The following is a 26588-nucleotide window of genomic DNA, read 5'->3' on the forward strand; positions in this document are numbered from 1 at the left end:
GCCAGAGGACAATTTAGGCCTGGGAGTGGGGTGAGGACGGCAGCCTTGGCTGCTGCTGAATCCTATCCTCTCTCCCGGGCTTTGGAGCCTGACACAGGTCTCAATTCTGTGCCAGCTAAACAGCTGAGGCAGCTCCAAGTAGACCCATAGGGGTTGCCAGCACCAGACACAGGACTGCTTCCCTGGCCCCACAGGATACAGAGGCGGCCTTTTCGGTGCTGCTGTATCACAGGGCAGAAGACAGAATAGGATTGGGTTGTGAAAAGATCCTGAACGTTTTGTCTCTGAAGGAGTAGGTTACATGGTGAAAAATAAATTTGCTTTAAATAAAAAATGCGTTGGGATGGGGAACAGGGAATGATTGCTTGAGAAAGTATGACAAGTTTCTCTCCCATCTCTGCAGATGCAGCCAGTTTTGTGTCATTTTGATGTGTGATGTTATTCCCCCACCCCATCTGCCAAATTCTAAGAAACTCTGGGAGTGGCCACAAATATAAATACCCAGTTGAGTAGACAAATGTGAAATTTAGTCCTACATTTACTCCTATTTGTGAATTTGCCATTTGCAAATTTACCTATCTTCAATGGGCAGAATTTCCACCTACCTCTTGTTATCTGCGACTCTGTTCTCAATATCTGTGAATACTGTGCCAGTGCATTCAGGGTAGGTGGGGGTAGGTGTAGCTATGAGCAGGCAGGCAGGGGTGAGAGAGGCTGCAGGAGAAGAGACAATGGTCTCCTTATAAGCAGAAGGCAACACCAGCACACTGAGTCTCAGGGACTCCAGCTAAATGGAGAAATCGCTATCACCACAACCTTCCATGCATCAAGGGATAGCCAGCGCTTCAGAGGAAGCATAAGATGTTGGAGATGTTGATGAGCCCTCGCTATCACCCGGTCCTACAGACTTTAAGTCAAGATTCAGGTTCATAGAGTGCATGGTGAGGAGGGTCTCCTGTTACCTAACCCCATTTTCCCAGAGGCCAGTGGATCTCAAACTCGCAGGGAGTTTGAGGACCGCAGTGAGTCCTTGTGGGGGAGCAGGGAAGGCAGCGACGTGATCCCCAGGCTTGCGTCGCTAAGGGGGGTGCAGGGACTGGCATGCACTTAGCAGGCTCTGCAGCAGCCTCCAGGGGATGTGGGAAGACTTGCGTGACCCTCTGCCGGGCTCCCCATGTCTTAGAAAGTTAAAGTCACGCGATAGAAAGAGCGATCACGCGATTGCAAATCACGATCTGGAGCAATTGCAAACCGGAAGTGGAGCACGATCACTCTGCTTTCACTTTCTAAGACATGGGGAGCCCTACAGAGGGTCACACAGGGTTTCCCGCACCCCTGGGAAGTGCATGCCAGTCCCTGCACCCCCTGCCAGCAGCGTGATCCTGGGGATTGCATTGCTGCCTTCCCCCTGCCCCCACCCCTTAAGGGGGCAGAGTCCAGGGCTCACAGGTTGGGGCATCGCAATGCCCCAGTTTGAGAAGCGCTGCCATAGACTCAATGATAGTATCCACTAGGTTTTCCAGAACCCTAATCCCAGCAGGTAAAGAGAACTGACTATATATGAACTATGCATCTTTCATCATTTAGTTCTTCTCATAAGTACGTTATAATGAAAGTCCAGGGAAAATATTGGATAGACAAGGCTTGGCACCATGCTCTAAAAATATACATTCAATTATTATGCATATTTCCTTTGTCAATTTGGTAATAACTTATGTATCAGTGAAAATTCTATTTTATAAACTTAGGGTGTAATCCTGAGTCACCCGTGGGTCAGTACAACTCTCTTGTGCAGGATCAGAGGCGTTGCAAAAGTGCCAAAAGGTACTTTTGTGCCACTTCAGAAGTTGGAAGGCCAGCGCACAGATGGTGCCGGATTCTGGAGGCTGAATCTGGTGCTGTTGCACCAGGAAATCAGTGACTTTGTGCTGGCCGAGTCAGGATGGTGTGGGGGTCTGGGGGAGGGTGGAACGAGGGCGTTTTGGGGAGGGGGAGCAAGGACAGTGGCTGGGTCTGTGGGTGGCCTGGGGCTGGGTGGGGGTAGAGCCAGGATCTGGCACCTAGACTGGATCCTAACCCTACTTCCAGGTGACCCAGCACAGTGCCAGGCTGCTCGAATCTGTATCAGTGATTTAGGTGATGCAGATCTGAGTAGCCCCATTGGGGCTGCTGCCGTGTTACTTGGGGTAAGGAGAATTAATTCCCCTTGCCCCAGGCTGAGCCACAGCCAGTTCCAACCCCATGCTGTTCCAGCGTGGGTCAGGACTGGGCTGCCAGAAAGCTGTGTCTACTTTTAGGAAGAGACTACTCTAATTTTCAAAACATGGAAAGTTTCTAACAGCAGATTGTAACTGCATATTAAGCCTTAAATCATTAAGCCTTAAACTGTCTAGAAAGGAATTATTACTTTCCTCACAGACATTTAGTGCTGGAGCTGCTGCTAATTTGCTTGTCCTGCCTTCTGTGATTATTCAAAAACATTTTTTTAAAAAAACAACCATTACTTTTAACATTTCCTGTTAACTCTGTCTGTAAGCAAATCATGTCACAATATGGTTTAATTATTTGAATTAGTGCAATTACGTTTACATACACTGTTGGAAAAGAACTGTTCTTAAAAGTTAATTGGTGTTTGGTGCAGAACTCAGCATACTGAAAGTTTCAGATTTCAATTTTTCGGAAAGGAAGTGCCTAGCTTTGATAACTCAGATGACTGAAAGAGCAATACCTGGTGAAACTGGAGGATCAGGAGAGTGAATCTACATTGCATTTCAGTGGCCAGAGGATGCACTTTAATGGCCCACCTAGCTGCCTGCTCCTTTCAATGCTTTACAGAAAATATTTGATTTTCTCTTTGTAAACCGCTTTGTGAACTTTTTGTTGAAAAGCGGTATATAAATACTGTTGTTGTTGTTGTTGTTGTATAGTGAGTCCTGTTTTACTACAGAGAGTCTATTGTAAATTTGATTGTAAAGTGAAACCAGTGTAAAGTGGGAGTCCACTACATAGTTCTTTCCAGTACACAGTACCTTTCAGACTCTAGGGACCACACTTTGGGGCTGATCCTACAACGCTGGCCTTGTAGAAGTCATTTTTTTCAGATCACTTGAAGATTATAGCAGTGGTCAAAGTAGCAACTCACCAGAGCCCAATCCTATCCAACTTTCCAGAGCTGGCGCAGCTATGCCAATGGGGTGTGCGTTGCATCTTGTGGTGGTGGGGGCAGTCACAGAGGCCTCCTCAAGGTAAGGGAACATTTGTTCCCTTACTTTGGGACTCCATTGTGACTGCATAAGTGTTGGAAAGTTGGATAGGATGGAGCCCCCAATATTCTTCCTGTGACGTTTGTCTAGATCAGCAATTTGCAATGTTTTTATGGTATTTGCCTCTTGTTCTGCCACTTCTTGCTTCCTGGAGAACTGTCTGGGTTCTGCAGCTCTGTTTCTAGAACAACTATCTGTACTTACACATTGTTTGTCCCTCTTCTTCCACTGACAGACAATTCATTACTACAAACAGTTGCCCTAAAAAAACAGAGCTGCAGAACCCAGAAGAGCTTTTCAGCTATTTTCAACTGCTGTGCTCCAAACTTCTGTAGCACATCTCTAGACCTTTTGTGGCACACCAATGTGCTGCAGCACACCGGTTGAAAACTGCTGGTCTAGTTCAAAGTACTTCAGAAAATGTATATGGATAAAGATTCTACACATGTCCATGGGAGGAATAAATAAGTTGTATTTTGTCCTTCCCACAGTGCACACAGAACATAGTCAAATCAAAGGGTTAACTATTTCATTTCTCAGAAATGGTCATGTAACTTCTCCTGAATTCCCCCCCCCCCCAAACACACAACCACAGTTACAGCCCAACTGGTTAAGCCTACAATTAAAAAGCCAACTGGCTTATGATAATTTGTTCTGGCGTATTAATCAGCAAGGCAGATGGATCTGTACAAATCTGATTCCACAGAAAATGGTCCAAAAACAAAAAAAGAAAAGCCAGGATAAAAAAAACCATATAGGAACTGTCATTATCCTGGAAGTGTCCTCTGTAGCTGGTGAAAAATAAAAATCTATCAGTGGCAGTCATGTAGCTGCAATGGCCTGCTTAAATAAATTCAGGGTAGTTTTGTGGTTCAACTTCTCATACACACTGTGTGAGTGTTAATGACTGCTTGTAATGACTATTGTGTGAGAAGTAATGACTGCTTTTCATATCTCTCTCTCTCTCTCTCTCTCTCTCTCTCTCTCTCTCTCTCTCTCTCTCACACACACACACACACACACACACACACACACACACACTCTTACTTTCAGGATAGAAGCTCAATGACATTTTGATCCTTCCCTTGCTCTCCTGAAGACACTAGACTGACAGACAACTGGCTTTGACAAAGACCACAAAGCAGGAGAAGAGGGAGCGTGCACAGGCACAGATTCACAGAACCACCCTAATTTTGCATGGTTGTTTTCCTGGCAGATAGTGAGGCTGAAGTTTTCTAGGCAGCACAGCAGTAGTGGGGGAAAGAGAAGCAGGAGCAGTGGCATAGCTAAGCCAGGGCTGGGGGGGGACATTCTATCCCACAATGGAGTAGTAGTTTTCTGTTTTCTCCACTGGGGGGGTGAAAGCACTCATGTCAGGCATGCAGCAAACACCCTCCCACCCCTTCGGCTCCATATGAAGCCATTTCTGGGGCTGGGCCACTGCATGCGCAAAGGAAGGGGTGATGACAATGATGCAGGGGGCATCATTGCATTACCTAGCCCCAGGTACCCACCCCCGCAGTTATGCTACTTTGTAGTAGGTATAGGTACCAGCACCTAATTTGTAGGGGAGGATAGACTTTGGGTATACCAGCTGACTCTCACAGTCTACGATGCTGATAATTTCCATCTCTTGAATGCTTTCAATCAGTGTTGCACACAACTGAGATGGCACTCTGTGCAAGAGTCTTAGGTTCTGTCCCTAAAGTTGTTGCTACACATAAGCTGCCTGGTCTGCAGTAAGCCTCTTGAACACAGTTTAACACTTCTAACCCATACAAGGAGCTGGAAATCCTTAAATCCATCAATGGCACATGCCACAGAAATACACCCCAACTGGCAACAAACTTAGTTTCTACAGTTATCTGGAACACTACATAACTTTTTAAAAAGGACTCTAATTTAGATGCTGATATAGGTTTTATTTCTGTCTCATGGTCTAAATAAGGCAAACAACAGCTTCAGGACAGCACAACGCAGCATTCATCTTGGAACAAGACCAATTTCTGCAGACAAAAATCCCTCTATCATCAGCATGAACGGGTTATCACAAGGACTGCTCCATGTCAAGTTAAGTTTTAAAAGATGCTGCAGAGCAATACCATTGCTGCTCTTGAATGGCTGTTGAAAAACAGCCAACATAGAATATAAAGCAGGTTCGTGAACTCTGTCAACAATACAATACAGAGCAATTTTGAAAAGAGAAACCCTGTACTATTTTTACAAAGTCAGGAATTCCAATAGATATACTTCCAAAAGCAGATTAACCAAAATATATTTGGATTAGAGAAGACAGTTTATTTGACTAATGCTGGCCCCACATAAAATTGCTGCTTTTCCACCATTAAAACAGCGCAACAACAGAAGTTGTTGTTCACAGAACTTTGTTTTATGAACACATCTAATAGCAATAACTCAAATCAAGTGCATCAGTTTTGGTCAACAGTGCCTCCCTTTGTGCTGCCCCCCCAAAAGACCAATGTGCCCCATAAGAGGTTCCTTCCTTCATGCAGCTCTTTTCTGCTTCTCGTAAATTTAGAGACTGTGTGGCAGAAGGAACCAAATAAGGGGGTCTGCTCCATCATGATCAGATTGGAGGGAGACAGTAGGCATCTGTTCACTGCTCCCTCCCAATCTGCTGCCTGATACGAATTTGCATCTTGGATGAGCTGGCTGCACACAGAGAGATTCTTACATAATACTAAAAATATATAAGTCATGCCTCATTATCCACTGGGGTTCCGTTATGGAACCCCCAATGGATAAAAAAAAAAAAATCAGTGGATACCAAATCATTGAAAAAATAGTTTTAAAGACCCACTTCCAGATTTCTTGTGCCTCCATTGTTGCCTCAGAATGCATTGGTATAGATGCTATACTGCATTCAGCCACTAGATGTGGAATGAAATTATAACTGACACAGTGGAATGGTAGGAAATTGGATTTTGATGCTTTTTTCCTTGTTACAAGGCATTTAAAGGTAGACCTCTGTATCAGTGGTGACAGGGTGACCAATGTTATAAGCTTAAAAGAGGACAAGGCACCCCAAAATATAGGACATTCAAGAGAAAAGTAGGACATGACAAAATAAAAGCTAAAAATGATTATATGTAAAATTATATGTAATATTATTTTAAATTTATTAATATGTAATGTTTTAATTAACTCACATTAAATCAATATACAAGTGTTTTTAGATTTTATTTTGTCATATCCATGTCTATCAATTACAAGAATGCTATGAGCTGCCTCCAGGGGTCCTCTCACAGGGAAAAGGAGGACATTTAAGTTTTTTTCCAGGACATGAGGCTAAAAGAAGGACATGCCCTCTTTTTCCAGGATATCTGGTCACCCTGGTGGTGAGTCAAACCAGTGCATACCAAATCAGTGGATATTGATGTCTCACCTGTATGCTTTTTAAAAATAGGTGCCAGTAAAAGTCAGTGTTTACACTGCTACCTCTCTGGACAGAACATATTCATATGAAGAGAACGTATTCATATAAAAAGAAATTTCACAGAATTAGTTGAAAACTTTTTTTTCCAGTTCGTATTGTATGGATAGTCAATAAAACTCAGTGAGGAACTTGCCCCACGGACCTTGTCAGGGGCATCACAAAAAGAAAGGTGATACTGCACCTAGTAGTAACCACCCAATTTTTGATTAAGGAAGCATACAGAGATCAGGGTTCTACCCAAAGATCTTGATGTATCTTTAGAATTATATGGGAGAGTTGGCTGTAAGGTATCCTGCCATTACAGACTTTGCTCCCTATACCTTGAAAAACTGCATGCCAAATTCTTCTTGACATGCCAATTTTTTCACTGCATTGGGTTTACCCAGGGCTTTTCAAACTGGGGCGTCATGATGCCCTAGCCTGCGGGCCCTGGCCCCTGCCCCCTTTAAGGGACGGGGGCAGCCTGGAGGCAGCAGCGTGATTCCTAGGATTGCGCCGCTCAGGGGGGCTGCAGGGACTTGGATACATGTACCCAAGCCCCTGCAGTCTCCCGGGGGTGCAGGGAGCCTAGCGCGACCTGCATCAGGGCTCTCCGCAGCAGTGAAAGTAGATGAGGAGTGATCGCGCTCCACTTCCACTTTAGCGGAGGTGGGACATGATTGCTCCGCATCTACTTTCACTGCTGCGGGGAGCCTTGCTGCACGTCGCGCCGGGCTCCCCGCACTCTCAAACTCTCCCAGAGAGTTTGAGAACCACTGGGTTTACCCAATAGGGATCATTTAAACACAAGATCCCACACATGCACACACATATTTACACCATGTATGTGCATGGAAACAAGATGGAAAGAAAGGCATAAAGATGTTTTGGGGCTTGTTTGCTTTTTGGCTATTTCAGTAACATAGGCCAGGCACACAGGACAGAAAGCCCAATCTTTTCCGTCTTTCAGCTTGCAAATGCGGAGATAAGCAGGCATGACTGAAGCAATCATGCTTCATCACCCATACATGTATTAAGACTACATCCCCGTAGAAAACCAAATTAGTCCAAAACAAATGGAGATAATCATGAGGAGCACTCCCCAGTGACAGCTGGTTAACAAATATCATTCGTAATGGATATTTCAGCTTCATATCTTTGGAAAGTCAATTGGATTCCCTGAATCATGCCAATAGTGGCTTTTCAGTCACTTTCCTGGAATTTTCTCATTGTGGGAATTAGGTGAGCAAACAAGATAAAAGATGTGCTTAAAATATAGCAGTATACTGCGCTTTCAACTTAAGACTTCCACACTGCAGTACTCCTATCTACTCCTATCTTTTATTTTAAGCACTAAAGCAGCTTGTCTCTTATGCTTAATAAACATTAAAAAGTCACAAAAAGTCACTCTAAAACAGGGATGTCCAAACATTTTGGTAGGAGGGCCACATCATCTCTCTGACACTGTGTCAGGGGCCAGGAAAAAAAAGAATTAATTTACATTTAAAATTTGAATAAATTTACATAAATGAATATATTAGAGATGGAACTTATATGAATGAATGAATGAAGGTTTTGCAGTAGCTCAAGGCCTATACAAGGCCTTGCACAAAGTAAGGTTGACCTTTCTTTCGCTGCCACTGCTGCATCACAGATAAGAAACAACAAGCAGTGGAGGGAACCCTCATCCCACAGCTCACGCAAGTCACCCTCATACTGAGAGCATCTGTGTCGGGCCAGCATGGGCTCCAGCAAGCCTCTGGAGGACCAGAGGCTCATTGGAAACTGGGGGTTCCCTGCAGGCCGGAAGTGGCCCTAGGGTCGGGGTTTGGGCACCCCTGCTCTAAAACAAAGATAAGTACATTTAGACCAATGCATTCTAGATATTCCTTGGTGAAACAATAACTGGAATTAGTATGTACATACAAAATAAAATACCAGTATTTCTTTTTTCCTGTTAGAAGCAAATACTGCAGTGGTTCTCAAACTTTGAGAGAGCTTTACTCCCCAGTAAGTTCTTGCAGAGGAGGGGCTAGGGCAGCGACGCGATCCCCAGGATCGCATCGCTAAGAGGGGTGAGGGAGCGTGCTTTGCACTTACTTTCAGAAGGCAGGGCTGCAGCAGGTTATAGGAGGTGCAGGCAGCCCTGCACAGCGTTCCCTGAGGCTTGGAACGTCCCATTGGCACAGCTATGCCAGTGCTGGAAAGTGGGTTAGGATATGGGCCCAGGTTGCATTTTAAAAGTAGAGTGTCTTTCAGATTAAAGTCAAAAAGCAAAATGTTCTTTTCCTGTTCATCCTACTCTGGACTCTTTCATGAAATACTTTTCTACTTGATCCTAGTCATTCTCCTAAAGCAGTGTTTCCCAGACTTTTTAGCACTGGGACCCACTTTTTAAAACATCACTCTGTTGGACACACTTAGCTTTACAAGACTAAAACAAACACAACCACACATTTTCACCTTACCAGCCACTCAAGCACCTGTTTTTATCCTTTTACTATGGGGGGAGGCACCTTCTGGAGCACATTCATCAAATTGGGACCATTCTGTTGGCCTTGTGTCTCCCTTCGCCAGGAACTGAGGCATGTTTATCCACTTGTGGGTAAACATATACATGTGGCTCAGTTTCCCTTTCCATAAGGCTCAATGCATTTTCGTTGTCAGCTATCCACTAGTCAGCTTCACAACCCACCAATAATCAGGTCACGACCCACAGTTTGGAGGGACCCATAGCAGGAGGAGGAGAAACACAGAACTGGGCCGTAAATCTACTTCTCTGCATTCTCTATATGCTTCAGTACATCTCATTTCTCAGCATGAACAGTAATACTCTCTCTGAGTAGATGCTCCCCAGCTTCCTTTGCACAGACCTCCTCAGAATCCTTCAGAAGAGTATTTGAAATGATAAATTTATCAGAATAGCAACACATGCACTATGATGAGATTCAAGGAGCTAAAAGAGGAGAGAGAATGCATACAGTATAGCTACCAGCCCTAATTTGTCTGCTAAACAAAAGCAAAGAAAGACTAGAGTTTATTTCCTGTCTTGGACACGTTAGCCTAGCCGAAACATTCAAACTACCCCTTGACTTTCTCTTATTCCAACACTGTATTTTAAATTGGCAGAGAGCTCATAGCCTCACTCAAAACCTGAAGGTAAAACTGTTGTTCCTATTAAATGGTTCTCTTTTGCTTAACAGCCCTTTAATTGAACTTATGAATACAGTAATTTTCTCAGCAGGGGAAAATTTTCTCCATGGGCAGGGATGACCCATATTGCTTTTCTGTGTATTGATCAAATAGAAGCATGGCAAAAAGAAAACCTGAACAAGGGCATATTGTTGTCTATGAAATATTAGTGCTATACATAGAGAAGGCTGTCAATTTTTAAATTCATTTAATTTTACATCATTAAACCAAATGCCTTTTGGGATTTAATTTAATTCAGGCTCTTCAACAATAGCTGCTTAAGCTAACGCTGGAACCAGACTGACAAAGGAAAATATCTCCACCCCCTGCTTGTAAATCCAATGCCCCAATAAACTGAGATGACTAATGAATTATCACAGATACTGGGCCCTACAGCAACAAACCAAATGGTATATCTATGCACTGAAAATGTAGAATCAATATTGGCTGTAACATGTAATTACAAAGAGCCTGCAAATATTATATAAATAGGACAGAAACTGGTCACTTTTCTACATTTTTATTACATGGGAAACTGCGTTACGTTAAAATCATATGCAAGCTAGAGCCTGCGTAGAAAGGAAAAATAATGACATTTTTTTAGGGGACTAGTTCTAAGATTCAAAGATGCCTACTCTGATCTATTAAATCTAGCCCTTCAGAGTTATAATTCTAGCATTTGATAGTTTGCTTCCTCTGTCAGACCCAGCTCCAGGCAAGGGGAAAAGGAGGGGGGAGATGACAAGCTGGCTATAGCCACCAGGGAGAGCAGAATTCCTGAGCTGCTCAAACCAATGCACAAACATGACCTTGGAAACTTTTACAGCAGAGGTTCTCACACACTTAGCATCGGGACCCACTTTTAAGAACGAGAATCTGTTAGGACTCACCAGAAGTGATGACATGACGTAAGTGACATCATCAAGCAGGAAATTTTTTAACAATCCTAGGCTGCAATCCTACCCGCACATACCCAGGAGTAAGTTCCATTTACCATCATTGTTAAAAGAATATACGTAAAAGCTTGTTAAAAGTGCAGGTCTGTAACATTTCTCCAAATGCAGTCACATACTATGGTATGTTATATACCACATACCTATATAAGGCCCTGCCCTACTGACTGCCAACCTGGCCTCAGTCAGGGATGGCACACAGAGCACACTCCAGTGACTTTAGGGGAATGGCCGGTTGGCATGGAAGAAGGCAGTCCTATAGATATCTTAGTCCTAAACTATGAAGGGCTTTAAAGGTCAAAACCAGCACCTTGAATTAGGCCTGGAAACAAATTGGTAGCTAATGCAGCCGCTGGAACAGTGGCTTGACTGTAAAACTGCCAAGCTCTTACAACCATACATCAGCCACAATCTGCAGTAATGTAGTTCCTGAACAGTTTTCAAGGGCAGCCCCACATAAAGAACATAACATCAGTCAAGTCTTGCAGTAACTAAGACATGGACCACGCTAGTTAGGTCCAAACAAGTTAAGTACAGCTAGCAGCCATACTGCAAGGACTTGATATAGTTTTTGGCTTGTTGTAATTAGCTAGTTAAAATAAACCAGGTATGGGGAAATGCAGCGGGGCTTGATTTGAGTCGATAGTCACCGCCCCCCAACGACTCGTATTGAAAACGAGCCATAATAGGGGAACTTTCCAAGTCATTGAGTTGCCCCTTTGCGACTTGATAGGACTCAAATCAAATCATCTCCCCCTTTAAAAAGCCTGCTGCGGGAAAAATGGGGATGTTAGCACTGTGCACACTTCGACTTTGTGTTTCAACTCTTCCCCGCAGTCTCCACTCACTCCAATGCCAGACAGCAACGGAGAATGCACCCACCCCATCCCTCCCCCTGTGTGATTCTGCCCTGGCTGCAATGAAGGAAACTCCCCCTTCACTTCACAGCCATGGCAGGGTGAGGGTGTGTCCCGGCTCAGCCAGGCAAGAGGGTGCTGGGCAGGGACAGCACAAGTAAGAAAGGAAAAGCCCGTCACGGCTTGGCAGAAGGAAATGGAGCTGCGCTGGGCTGTAGGTGTGTCTCAGCATTCCCTTTTAAACATTCCTCTGTTGTCCCCTCCTCCACCACACCTGTCAGGCAGCAATGCGGAATGCACTGGCCCCTTCTGCAACAGAACATGCAGCAAAAAAAGCCAGCAGGAGGATGTCAGGGAAACTCCACCAAGAGAGGCTTGGACGAAAGTGTAAGCGATAGAAGTCACTCCCCTGCTTGTTCCCACCTCCTGCACCTCTCCTTCTGCTTGCAAAACCCACTTGTCCCTATGGGGAAAAATGGTTGCTCTTGCCCCCTCACCCCCTACCTCTCCCAGAGTCGCGTCCACGCATCCTTCAGTCAATGGATGCTCTGGAGACGCAACCTTCGGCTAACAGATGCAGCACAGGCACCTCGCTGTCTGGCTTCTGGGCAAAACCCACGTAAATTGTTACATTTTGCAGAAACTGCAGCAGGAGCAGCAACATTAACCCTGCTAATGTTTTGGAGCACAAATAACAAAAAGTTAACCTTTTTGCTCCACCCACCCAGCCCATCTCTGAGTTACATAGCATGCCCTGCTAGCTGCTGGTGCTGGAGCTCGCACATGCCAAAAACGGCTTCCTGAATGAATGCGACAGGTTTTTCTTGTTAGAGGGAAGCAGTGCAACCCGTGACAGTTGGTGTGTAACTCGAGTTGGAGTAGAATCCAAGTCATTAGTCAGGGAGTCCCTGACTCAAGTGTTTTTCATAGTCTTCCATGCGTGCGACTCACGAGTCAATGAGTCAGCAAAAATAACATTTTTGTGACTCGAATCTGAGACACTGATTCGAGTTCCCATCCCTGAAACAAACCATAGTTTCCTAAGTTCATACACAGTGAGAAACTGCTTTCGTTAAAAATGAGAAGATTTCCAACTACTTGTGTGCAGAGGAAGGAAGAAGTATGTGATCCTGAGACAGATAGTTCATTATCAAAATCTATTGACTGCTTGTGATCTCGCTTGTGATATGCTGTTGCTGTTTTTTGTTGGGGGAGAGGCAGGATAAAAATTGGATAAAAAAATAAGATTCATAGGATAATGATAATTTGAACTGGGATACTGTGCATCAGTCACAATGTTATCATCAACTTCTTACCTCTCAGTACTGACTTCAGATTCAGTTTGGCTTGACGATGCAGATCCTCCACACAGGGTGGCCTTGAGGAGGGTAGAAATACATTCTCTTGCTGATGCCAGGGGGCAGAATAATGCACTGTCCACCTACTCTCTTCATCTAGATTGGAGACAGCTGCAAAGACAAAAATACAGAAGATGTAATGATGCCTTTAAACCAGGGGTGTCCAAACATTTTGGCAGGAGGGCTATATCATCTCTCTGACACTGTGTTGGGGCTGGGGGAAAAAAGAATTAGTTTACATTTAAATTTGGATAAATTTACATAAATGAATTTATTAGAGATGGAACTTATATGAATGAATGAAGGTTTTGCAGTAGCTCAAGGCCTATAAAAGGCCTAGCACAAAGCAAGGCCGGCCTTTCCTTTGCTGCATCACAGACATGAAACAGCAAGTAGTGGAAGGAGGCCTCATCCCACAACTCAGGTGAGAGATTAAACAGTCATCCTCACACTGAAAGCAGTTGTGTCAGGCCAGCATGGGCTCCATCAACTCTCCAGAAGCTCACTGGAGACTGGAAGCTCACCGTGGGCCGGATTGGGAGCCCCTGAGGGCCGCAAGTGGCCCCAGGGCCAGGGTTTGGGCACCCCTGCTTTAAACTTACTAAGCTATTTCAGCACCCCAAAATAATTTGGGAAAATACAGGAGATATGCATTGCCATTTCTCCCGTTATAAGCTGGTGCCCAAACTACTATTTATCATCATATTTTATTCATAAAACACGTTCTTGCAACACAGCTATTCAAAGTGTTGCAATCTAAACAGTAAATCATGAAAATACTCATAACTGCAAGGAGGGCCCTGTTTTGGGTGTGAACTGACCTAGCCACTCTAATGGCCATGCTCCAAAGCATATCTTCACCCCTTATCTTAGTGGATTGAGAAAAATGTGCAGAAGATGGCTCCACTTATACAGGGCCAGACAATTTAGGGCTCTTAAAATTAAAAGCAACAACTTTGAAAGAGGTTAAATTGGCAGGCAATGCTTAAGGAAAGGAATAATATTCTGTTTGCAGCTTATCATCATGAAAAGATGTGCTGTAGAATTCTGTGCCAACTGTACCTTCTAAGACATTTTCAATGGCATCCCCACCTAGGGTGCAATGAAATAATTCAAATGCAAGGTTGTCAAACCATGGTTGATAGTGGCAAGTTCTGTATCCAGCACAAGGAGGAGCAGTCAGTATATCAAACACAGCTGAGAACATTTAAGCTTGGTCACAGCTGCCCTTGAACAAAGCCAGGATCCAGGGATACAACAAGGATATCAACCTAATACTTCAGGGGGATGAGCAGTCTGTGCAATACAGTAAAACTGGAATCACATAGTCTGACTCCTGCCAAAACTCTTCTATCTTGTTAGGATGCGCCTTCTATTCAACCTCATCCAACCCACAGTACAAAGGTCCTTAGCTAGTTGTGATCAGCATACTGATGACACCAGTTTGAATGTCTGATGATCGCTCTCAGTGGAGACATATATATTTAAGCACTGGAATATAGAACCCTGTAATATCTCCAAGAGATAGCTCCCATGAAGTAAAGCAGTAGTTATCCAACACTGGTTGGATAGGTAATGATGTAGCCACTATACTAGGATTGCTGCGTTCTTAATCAGAGATCTTTAGGTATGCTGGGGCACAAATGTATCAATAATCCCATCCCTCACTCACTGTGGAGTAAAATGAGAGTTCAAACAGCCAAGAGATTGAACCAGTAGAGAATGACATGAAAGGGAAAGAAATCTTTCCTCCATATGTCAGCACCTTTGAAGTATGTACACACTATCTGCAGACAGACATGGATCTGGCACGTCTAGATAATAGTGACCATTTCTGAACCATGACCCATTGATTAGGATGCTGGACTTGGACCTGGAGAACCCAGGCTCATATTCTGATTCAGTCACAGACTTGCTGCAGGAGCAAGGCACCTTTCACACATTCACATTCACTACTTTTTAATTCCTTTCTGTAGAATGGGAATAATTCTTACCTGTGTCTCTATCAAGCTCATGCTGAATAATGGTATGAAAGATAAAAGAGATTTAGGACAGTGTTTCTCAACCAATGGTATAGATACCACCAGTGGTACTTGAGGTACTCACAGGGCCCCCGGACACCTGCTGCCCGGCAGCAAGACCAGGAATGTGACATAGCAAAGTGTGGTAGGAGGTTCAGCAGAGCTCCAAAGCAAGCTTTTCTGTGCTTAAAAAAGTCCTCCTGTCCACCCTGAGCCTCCTACTGGTGTTTCTCATGTTGCATCTGGCCTTCCAACCCGGAAGTAACTGGTGATGATGTCATTGCCAGTTGCTTCTGGTGGTACTTCAAATAGGTGGGCCATGTGAAGTGGTAAGGCTGAGGACAAACATTGAGAAACACTGATTTAGAAGAATGAGAAATAAAAAGGATATTGCTCTTACTGAGATTCAGAGACATTTTGGTTTCTGAATCCAAATATAATTAATTAACCCAAGTGCTGCCCCAGCTTCCACCCCCTCATCCAGAACCATTTTTGTACAGAGCTTCAGGAACAGAGCAATGCTATACTGGTTTTCCTCAGATGACATAATACTTGCTTGTGAAAGTCATCTTTTTTTCAGCCTCTTATAAACCATTGTCCCAAAATACTTTTCAGAGGAATCTGGAAACACACTCAGAAGTCTACACATACATCCCAAGTCTCACTCAATGACCTATATACTGATAGTGCATGCAAGCCCCAGATTCACTCTCATGTCTCACTCTATGAACAGACTACACCAGAGATAGTGTGAATCACTCCTTGATGACTTTATTTACACCATCATGGACCAGATAACTATCTTTTCTCATCGTAGCTGTATACCACACACTAATTTTTCAAAAACCCAGTTTTCTATTTTCATGTAGTAAAACTCAGCACTGTCACTTTCATGGCTCATCTGTAAATTCTAATGATCCAAACCAATCCATAAGCCTGCTTATATCTTCATACTTTGTCTCATAATGTAGAAGCAGGAAAAGGGCATTGAGTGGCATTGGGGGAGAGAGACAGGGACATTTAATTATTCCCCAGGCAGTACTTGGCCTTAAGCTCACATGTTATTCTTCCTTTTAGCTCTCCCAAGCAAAAACACTACATCTCTGCTTTTTTTCTTGGTTTTTTTTTTTAAACTAAGCGCTGTTATGCTTAAGTGAACTTGCCCAACTGCCCTGTGGCTGAGTATTCATTACCCAGTTGTGCTGCGACCACACCTCTCCACATTAAGAGATTTTCCACATAATGCTCCCCCCCCTCTTTCATTACTGCTGTCCCACCTTTTGCAGAGTCCTGCCTGCTCACAACCATCAACTCAATTTTCACAGATTAGGCAGCGGCAGTGATGAAAACTTAACCAGACACAGGAGGTCTCACAACAAGACACACTTGGAAGTCTGAGCAAGCCTTGCATGTTATTAATGCATATAGACTAGCACAACAAAACACTGTATTACTATTTCAGATTAGAAACACTGTATGCTAAAAAGTGAATGAGTAAGAAAAGCATTCTGTAGCACAAAAAAGTGATATGGAAAACTGTTGGTTCTACTTACCCCTAGAGGCATTTGCAAATTAATATTTATTCCTATATGCATAAGCCACATTGCCTTACACACAATTCGCTCCTTTATGATTATAGTTCCAGCACTTTTGTATGCATATGACTATATGTTTGTCCTTAGCATTACCTAAGCACATTCTGCTGACACTCGTTACTCCTACATCCTTTACACTGGATATAACCAGGAACACCTCATGCAGCAAGACAGATAAAATGCTGACACTGTTCATCTCTGCCCTTCCTAATCGGAGGTCAAAGACAAAAAATAATGAACAGAGAGGGCATCCGCTATCTGATTTCATCAATCACCCTCGCCTTATAGCAAATGAAATCACTATTAAGCAACTGTCAGGAAAAACAACTTGCAGAGAAGGTGACAAATGCCACCTGCAGTATTATATTAGCCTGGCTGTATCAGTGTCTGATGTTCTAGTCTTACCAGATCAAGGCTGCAACCTTATCTGCACTTACCTATAAGTAAGCCCCACTGACCATAATGGGACTTACTTCTGAGGAGACATGAATAGGATTGGATTCTAAGTTTTGTTTCAGGGTAAATGCAGAGTGCTCTTGTTCTAACAAAATGCATGTACAATGTTAGCAAGTTAAACTTGTGTCCATTTGCTGCTGTGAACAAAGGCTGTTCCAATAAATTGGATTGAATTAGCTGGCTAAGCATCTCAGCATACAAATGAGCTGCCTGCACCAAGTTATTTACACAATGGCTTTCAGGTCTACTGTCCTACACATACTGTATGGAAGAAAAGGCGGCTCTTTACCCCAAACAAAGAGGAAAGTGAACAGGCTAAGGAGAATTCAAAAGTTTACTGTCACAACAAAAAGGGCAGGTGCTTAGTCTGCTGCCTTAAATAAATTGCTTGTACCTACTATAAAACACGATGAACTAAAAAGGTTGTACAATGGGAAAAGTGAAAGGAAGTCATTAATCATTTCTCTAACATTAATTCAGCTTTTCTGCAAACACTTCAACAGACTAAGAATTTAATGAGATAAGCCACATTTACTTACTCTTTTTCTTGAAAAATTTGATTAAGGATTTGAGCTTTGTGTTGATGAACATCACCATTTTGGAAAAGCCTATCTATACTCCTGCAGTTTGAATCCTATGGAAAACAAGAGGATCGTGCAAGGAACCAAGAGTTCTCCAAACACCTTTCACAGACCCTAACTTTTTGCCTTCTTCCTGCATCCTTCCCGCTTTGTTTCTTCTTTCTGCTCAACTTTGAGCTAGCTGTTAATGTCCTACCAATTAGAACCATTAGCAGTCCTTGAACCTGAAAGCTTCCTTCTGAAACCTAATGCTAGTGGTTGCAGTTACAACATGTGAAAGAAAGCAGGGGGGTAGGGGGAAGAGCCAATCATTGTCTATGTTTGCATTGTAGCAAGATGAAGATTCCAGCTTCAAGACTCATTCATATGTTTCTGCTGCTCTTCCCTCCCTCTGCCCCCCTGCAAACCAACAGTTCCCTTCCAGCCATTCCAGGTTGTAGTCCACAACAAAGATGAATAATTCTAAATACTGTAATTTCCCCTGGCTCTGTCCAAGTAAGATCTTCAAAATTCTTTACAGGCCTGAAGAAGAGGTGGCTGCTTTCATCTCCCAGGCTAACTGTGAGTACAGTATATGGAATCTGAACTGCCTAGGGCAGTGAGACTTTCAACTATTGTTTCTGAAACCCACCCACTGTCTGCAGCCCCTCCTTCCTCTACCAAGGACAACATTTATGCTCTGAAGGGCTTTACAGCAGAATCTCCAGAGCGCTGTGTATCAGCCTTGCTTTTCTGTGCAAATCAGAAATACTGTAGTTTCTTTGTATAGATTACATCTGAATTGTTTCTAAGATGCTGGAGGTTTCCTTGCATCAACGTCACACAGAAGGGTATATCCCTCTCCTCACAACTACAAATTTAAAAATGCAAACATGTACAATTCTAGGCTCAATCTCTCATTCATTTACCAACATGCTTTGTTAAAACCAACTTAGAAATGAAATAAAAGACACTAAATCAATTTAAATGGCCTAAAAGAATTCAAAATAAAATCTTCCTGAAATGAAGATTTTAAAAAAACAAAACTATTTCATGAGGAATGACTCAAAACTTTTGCGGAGCAAAATGCTAATTACAGTATCATTGTACTTAGCACGGCATGACTCTCACACAATGCTGAGGCTCATAAGTCAGTCTGAAAGGCAGGCTAGGCAATGCCTTAGCTTGACACTGAAAGGAATTCTCATTTCCTCAAAGAAACGCCTACAGCAGGGGCCATCCCAGCCAGCTCTGAAAGAGACCACATGGGTTCAGATTTTGGAGGGGAGTGTAAGCATAAGCTTATAGGAAATTTTCTCAGCTTTGGTGGATTGTCTTATCACAAGTGCACAAAACAAAATGTAAGTGCACAAACTTTTTCTATAGTTAACCCCTATTAGAAATAATCCAGCCTGACAGTTATCCATCTTCTCTCCTGAAGGATCTGAGTATTTTCTAAACCTTGACAGTTTGATGTTTAAGCCATTTCTGCCCAACGCTGCATATACGCAACAGGGATCAAATATGTACACCTGTGAGCTGGGCAGATATTTAATGCAACAACTTCTTTAACTTTACTGAATTAGTAGGGCAAATTTTCTCATTAGCCAATTTCAGGAAAGAACTCTCCTCAAATCCTTTCTACAAGGAGGAGGCCCCCTTCCCTCCAAAATTGCAAACAGGAATCCAAGACAAATGAAAAACTAGAAAGGATGTCATATTTACCATGATTGCAAAAGCTACAATTAAAAGCATATAATTTCACTTTCCTGGCATACTTTGTACAAAAAAAGGAAGCTATATGAAGCTCTGAGTAAGTTACCAATCTAACTCCAAGACGCACACCAAAACTCCAGAAACAAACAGGTTTACACTATTAGTGACTTCTAAAGGGCTTGTGTCCAACAATGCACTATTCTTTGTAAAACAATTAACTATATAAAATAAAGTAGCTTGTTTGCCTTCTCCAACATGTAAAAGCATTTAACTTCCCACTCTGAAATAATCCTTAGTAGCGTTCTCCTTGTTTTAGAAACAATTTCCATGAAAAGAGTTGTCTACCATTTGTACTTCAAAAGGATAGCAAAGTTGCTGTCAAGTCACATCTCCTGCTTTAATAAATGACAGGTAGAAGATTCAGGGTCTAATCCTAAAGGTATCCAGAACCAGCACTGAGCCCTAGCGGTGGCACGTTTATGGCACCTGGTGATTAAGGCCAGCGCTGGGCCCAGTGTTGGCAGGAAGAGGACTCGCCGCCGCCAGGGACGAATGCAACCAATGGGTGGCGGTGTGGCTTCTGGGGGGCAGGGGAGGATGGAACTGGGGCAGGATCTGCTCTGCTCCTCTGAATCCTGAACTTCGTGTTGGGCCATTAGGCCCAACACGGAGTCTCTCAAGTCTGTGCCGGCAAAATAGCCAGCGCAGACTTAAGCCCCATTGTGGGGCTTGGGGCTCTCCCCAGGGGAACAAAAGTCCCTTTCCTCCAAGGAGACATTCAGCTGCTTCCTGGCACAAGCTGGATGGCTTGGATTGGATCTGACTCTAGCAACATACTGTAAAGTAAAAAACTTACAGCCCAATCCAATTAAGGTTTTACACTGCCAAAATTACTGTTCTGGCAGCATAAGGCCCTTTTAAGCTATTGCAAAGTGCAACATGGTATTCAGTGCGGACAGGTCTACATACCAGTGTTCCACTGACATCTCCCAGTAAATCAGCGTGAGGGGCAAGAGGGAGGTGTGTAGGGGGAGAGAATGGATCAGGGAGGAGAGTGGAATGAGGCCAGACAGGGGGCAGTATCTGTAGTAGCGGCACCACCAATACCCTATCCCCCTTCTCAGCCTTGATCCACCTTCTCATATCCACTCGAACTTGTGCCAGCTTTATATATAAAGAGCCAACAGAGGAAACAGACAATTTGTTACCACAGACGGCTGCTCTAGAAACAGAGCCAAAGAATCTGGAAGTGACATCACAAGATGTGAAGACTACATAGAAGATCATAGAAGTCAGTGCGCTGAAAGAAGTAAAACTATGAAATTTGATGCAGAAGAATGATGTACTGTGTTTCTACTCAGCTCTCTCTCTGTGTGTGTGTGTGTGTGTGTGTGTGTGTGTGTGTGTGTGTGTAGTAAATCCTATTTTGGCTGTTAAATCACATGTATTTTCATATTTCTAACAACCTGTACCTACCATAACACACACACAATCATGCAATAATTTCAAAAATGCAACCCTGCTATTTTTTAAAGACTTGCACATGTTATAAATATTTGAACAATCAGGAACGAGGACACGATTGATTCTTTGTGGCATAGTTCAAATATGTACTCCACCCAACTTGCCTTTCCATCATTTTGCCTTTCTTACAAATATCCTTCCAGCTGACCTGTTCCATGATAGTCCTCTGGGATAGGAACCCTGACAGTGAGAATCACATAAAAGATCATAACTGTGAAACAATGGGATTTTCCCTCCCATCACATTACTCAAACTTCTTCTGAATAATTCTTACATTTCCCATCTGAAAGGTCTTCCAAAAAACTTTACTATTATCTACTGATGTTGTTAATCATTTGAGTTTTTAAAAATTCATGATTCCAAAATATGAAAAACAGGATACTGTATATATAACACGAATGACATTTTGCAATGCAATTTTATGAAAGGATGCAGGCATGGACTTAACTCAATATTCCACTATAATTTATTCAATATTCCCCAGTCCTACTAAAATTCTGAAGTTTTAACCTATTTAAACCTGGGGGCTGGGGATAAGAATAGGCCCTCAGTTTGGCTGTACTTGTCGTAAGAGGCGACTGAACAGCCACTGGGTAGATGGGACTCGTCAGCCTGGGAAGGCAGCTCATCTGAGAGAAGGAAAACTCTGATTCCAAACCTCCACTGCCTTGTGGCTACATCCAGTTATGGAAAAGGCTTCAGGAGTCAACCTCGAGGCAAAATCCGGAGCCAGAGTCCCTGAGGTAGTTCATGGCTGAACACAGTCACGTTCTGGCAACTCCTGCGACGCCGCTGGAACCAACCGTATTGGCTTCTGCCTTTCCATTGGACCATTTCAGTGACGTGGAGAGGGGGGATTTGCGCACTGGCTTCGCGCACTGGAGAGGACACTATGTTCCAGAGCCACCATTCAGAGCGTGACACCATGGTCTTCCGAGACTGAAGGATGCCAACATGCAACCTATTTATCATGTCTGCTGGATTCTACATGAAAATATATATATTTCAGGTTTTACCTACTGCTTAACTAGAATAAAAATGCACAGTACTAGTATTACACACATGCTCAAAAATTCCCAAATATCTGGTAGAATAACTGCAGAATAACTGGTCAACCAAAGAACATCATTGCTGGGAACATCTCAGAGCATCTACATCCTCAAGGGGAACGAAATAAAGCAAAAAGGGTGAAAAGGGCCATTTCTGTCCCAAAGTCAAGCAAGGTTGAAAGGGATTCAAATAATTATCTTACTCCAAGAAAAGCTTTCCTTCAGGAAGCACTGAAGCTAGGATGCCACCACCTGCTTACCTTAACCAGAAACGAGAGGCTAAAAACTGGCCAGAAATTATCCAGTACTGTATAGGGAGGGACTTTTCAGCAGGAGATTCGCTACCACCAACTTTAAAGTCTGCAGCAACACTTCCTCCATCAAGGATGAATTCATCATCCTCTTTATCCATTCAGTCAGTCAGTCCATCCAGTTGTGATGGCTAAGATTTGCAGGTTTTATTTGCACAGTGCCTAGCAATTTGGTCACAGCAAGCCATCAGGTTGCTCATCTCCACCATCCAAGGAGCCAGATGGAGCAGGTCCTGAACAATCAGAAACAGCTCAGCTGGGCAGCTCTCCAGTCCAGTAACACACTCTCAATATGGGGCCAGACTTAAAAACTAAACGTCAAATTATTTCCACCCTGTTTGGGCTATTTCACATGGCACTTCCAACCAAAAGATGTTGCTGCTGTTCCTGCATGGATTCCTGTGGCTCAGTACGGGGTGGGATGAGTTTTGTTTGATTTGTACAGTAATCTAACCCAAAAGCATGAGATGAAGGAAAAAATACTTGAAACCCGAAATTCTTACAGATTAAGAACCTTATTAATTCCAACTCTGACTCAGTGCTCTGTCAGATTGTAGTGGCAGTTCTGGTTTAACTGCAGAAAATCAGAGGTAGGAAAAAATAATCAAGTTTTATTATGCTGTGGACTAAATAGGATTATCACAATAAGCTCTGGGCTTTTCCTCTTTATTCTTTGTGCTATGTTGTTTCTATGTTCTGCCCTTCCTATTCCTCATCCCTCAGTCTCCTTCCCAGATTCCCCTAATCTCCTAGGTGTAGATAATGAAGGAGCTTCTATGTTTTCTTTAAAGCAGTTACCTACTCATTCTTCTTTGCAAAGCCTTGCTTTATGCATGGCTCCCCCTTTGGATTAAGTGGTGCATAGGTCTCCCTCCCCCCTTTTACAGCTGTTCTTATGAGTAAAATACAGCTTTTTTCTGAATGCTTTCTGGATTCCTGGTTCAATTAATTATCACTTCTTAGTAGACGAGAAAGTATCAAGATGCATGAAGGCAGAGATTGAAAGAGACCATTGTGAATGACTTGAGTTCAAAATGAGAGGGCAGCTGAATTCATTGCCTCTCGGGACTGCCTTTGTGGTGGAAACTCACTTTTGTTCTCAAGAAAAATGCCATGGGATGGCTGGGTCTGGCTGGTTTGAAAGGGGGAAAAGACTGCCTTATAATTTATAAATTATTTATCGTTACTTCTTGTAGAAGAAATGTGTCATGGCATTGTATCACATTAGAAAAGCTGATTGGATTAATGGAGTCTGTATACAAGTGGGCTTCATGGCTTTATTATACATTTAAATTTCTTAGTTCTATCATAAGCTATTAATTGGAAAAAGTTAAGTATGGCTTCTTCTCTAAGGTTTCTGTTAAGTGGTATCTTAGGTATATGAAGAGCAATGAATCTGTGTGACATCTGAGAGATTTCCCTTTTACAGTTTGTCTGTTTTGAGAATGTAGAAATATAAACACACCTTTAGCCAATGAACATTTTCTGGTTGTAGTAGGTCATGGGCTGCAACTTTAGCTTAAGGTTTTTCCAGACTATACATAGAAAACATGTTTGTTGTGAACATTCTGAACCTAGTACAGGTGGGTCCTCTGTATCCACAGATTCTGTATCTGTGGATCTGGCCAGTGGCTTCACTAGGGTTCAGGTCACCTGGTGCAGGAGGCCAGCGCGTCACCCCCATGCAGTGGGCAGGGCAATACCTTGGGTGGTGGACGTGGTGATGAACCAACACCCTGCCCCCACTCTTTTTTGGCTGTACCTTCTGACAGAACACGGATATTTCAACGTGGATTTTTCACTGCATTCTGTATGAAATTACGTATTGATTGATAAATAACATGATGGTATTATTCCTCCAAACTGTGATTTTTAGTGATTTTGGTCACTAGTAGTGTCACCCCCCGGGTGTCAACTTACTAACACCTTATTGCAGCAGTTCTCAAACTTTTGGCACTGGGACCCACATTTTAGAATGACAATCTGTCCAGGACCCACTGGATGTGATGTCATGGCTGGAAGTGATGACATCAAGCAAATTAGAATAAATAATTATAAATAATTAAAGTAAAACAAATAAATAAGGGGAAGCCAGCCCTGTTCCACCAAGAGAATTTTCTCTGTAGCCTGCTTGCAATACCCCCCCCCCAAAAGTCAGTAAGGTTTTCAGTCCTACCCAGTGCCCAGTTCAATTTAACTTTTGTTTAAACCAGATCACTGGCAGGATCCACCTGCCTTTGCAAGTCTACAAAAGAAAAAAGTTCACTTTATCAGCTGAAGCCTCTGTTTTTATCATTTTTAGTGGGAGGGAGGAGCCTGCCTTCTGGAGCATTTGTTGAGCTCTGGTTCCATCACCATTCTGGTGGTCTCACATTCCCTGTTGCCTGGCCTGACCACAAGTTAAGGCACATTTGCTTACTCATGAGTAAACGCAACTGTGTGGTTTAGTTTTGCTTTCCATAGGGCTCAATACATTCGTCAGCTTGGAGGAAGGGACTTCCTCTGTGGGTGTTTTTGGGGGGCTGCATTCATTGGATCAGGACCATTCTAGTGTCGTTGGAGTTCTCTTGGCCTGCCTTTTCCGAAAGACTAAGGCAAGTTTGCCTACTCGCGAGTAAACACACGATACTGCTCAGTTTTACTTTCCATAGAACTCCATGCATATTTTATTTTCTGGTTTTTTACCCAAAACGTTTGATAGAAAAGAGATATTTCACTCCAGTTTTTTCACTGCGTTCTGTTGGAAATTCTGTATCCAACGGTATATGACATGATGGTATTATTCCTAACCACAGCAATTTTAGCCCATGACCCCCCAGTGCACGTCACTCCCCCCCAGTGCACGTCACCCGGTGCGGACTGCACCCCCCGCACCTCCCTAGCGACGCCACTGGATCTGGCTCAACGTGGGTCCCCTGGGCATGCGCTGAGTCAGTTTTGGACCAACCTGAGCCCGCTGGAGGCTGCCGGAGCTGTGCTCTGGTCGCCTCAGGAGGGCTTTCTGAAGCCCACAGAGGCTGTGCGCAGGCCCCATGGATTTGATTACCTGAGGAAATTGGCATCTGCAGAGGGGGATCCAGGCATGGATCCCCACAGATACTAAGGGCCACTGTACAGGAAACTGGCAACACCTCACAATGCTGATCTACCAGAAGATGGAGTGGGTAAAACCTTTTACTCAGTAGTAAGTAAAAGATTTTTGACCACACAAAATGAACCCCACTCCATCCTCTCCTAGGCCAGCATTGTGAGGTCTTGCCAATTTCCTGTACAGCCAAGGTAACTGAATATGGGTTGAATACACAATTCTTAGGTACGCTCAGTGTTTTGAGAATATTCCTTCCATTCATTTAGTAAGACTGATATGCACTGCACACTGAAACTTTTTATTTTCTTGGTTTTTCCCGAGAACCATGGCAACTGTGATTTAATGGTGGGTATGAGAGTAACCCCCCCCCCCAAATTTCCTTCACAGAACAGTTCCTTGGTTGCAACAGGTTCAAATCTGTAGCACTGTAATACTCATAATTTCATGATATCCTTTTCAGTTCTGTAACACTATAAAACAAAATTTTTTTATAAAGTGTTCATCACTCCATCTTAACTCTGAAGGCAATTCATACATGATAGTAAAGATTCTATTCTGACCTACCATTAAATCTTGAAAATAATCACAAATCTCAGATGCTTGCACAATGGTAAAATATCAATGACACAGTATTATATAAAAGTATTATGCATAGGATCTGAAAGTTTCATTTACGGAGTTAGAATACAAGTGCTATCCAACTGACTGCAATTTCCAAGTCCCAATCAAGTATACAGATGGTTCCAGTTACTAACATGAACAAATAATTGCACAAACCAGTAATATTAGAAAATAATTTAGGGTTATATGAACCTCTAAAACAAAAATAGATTTAATTTAAATACTACTCAAGGCAGGCATTTAATTAAGATGCCTAGTCTGAATGTAAACATTTGAGTCAGCAGCAGACAGAAAAGTCAAATGTGTCATTGAAAACACTACTGTAAGGTCAAGAGAAAGATTGACCTTAAAAGAAGAAAATGTGATTAAAGTGTAAGAAAAGTCAATGATACGATCAAAACAAATGAATTACCATCTCCCTTAGGAAAGTTTAGCCAATAAAAGCTCAGCATGGTACATTTACCATGCTTGTGATGTGAAAAAACCTTGAAGGTTCTTTGCCTTATTACATACAGGGTGGAGTCCCAGTGGACAGAAGTCAAGACTACAAAGGCACAAGTTCCCAATTACAAAATGGATTCACAGAGG

At 43.0% G+C, this 26588-nt stretch overlaps 1 protein-coding gene across 6 annotated transcripts in view; it reads right to left on the minus strand.

Moving 5' to 3' along the window:
- NHSL1 (NHS like 1) overlaps positions 1 to 26588 on the minus strand; it is a 191603-nt gene that overhangs the window by 45481 nt on the left and 119534 nt on the right. For 5 of the 6 annotated variants that reach the window (XM_066615022.1, XM_066615008.1, XM_066615031.1 and 2 more), the window contains exon 2: positions 13018 to 13170. In XM_066615022.1, coding sequence (XP_066471119.1) covers positions 13018 to 13170 — 153 coding nt within the window. Of the gene's footprint in view, positions 1 to 13017; positions 13171 to 17670; positions 18273 to 26588 lie in introns of those variants that run through there. The other variant, XM_066615040.1, reaches the window with a different exon arrangement.

This window comes from Tiliqua scincoides, chromosome 1 (assembly GCF_035046505.1).
Source record: "Tiliqua scincoides isolate rTilSci1 chromosome 1, rTilSci1.hap2, whole genome shotgun sequence".
Lineage (NCBI taxonomy): Eukaryota > Metazoa > Chordata > Lepidosauria > Squamata > Scincidae > Tiliqua > Tiliqua scincoides.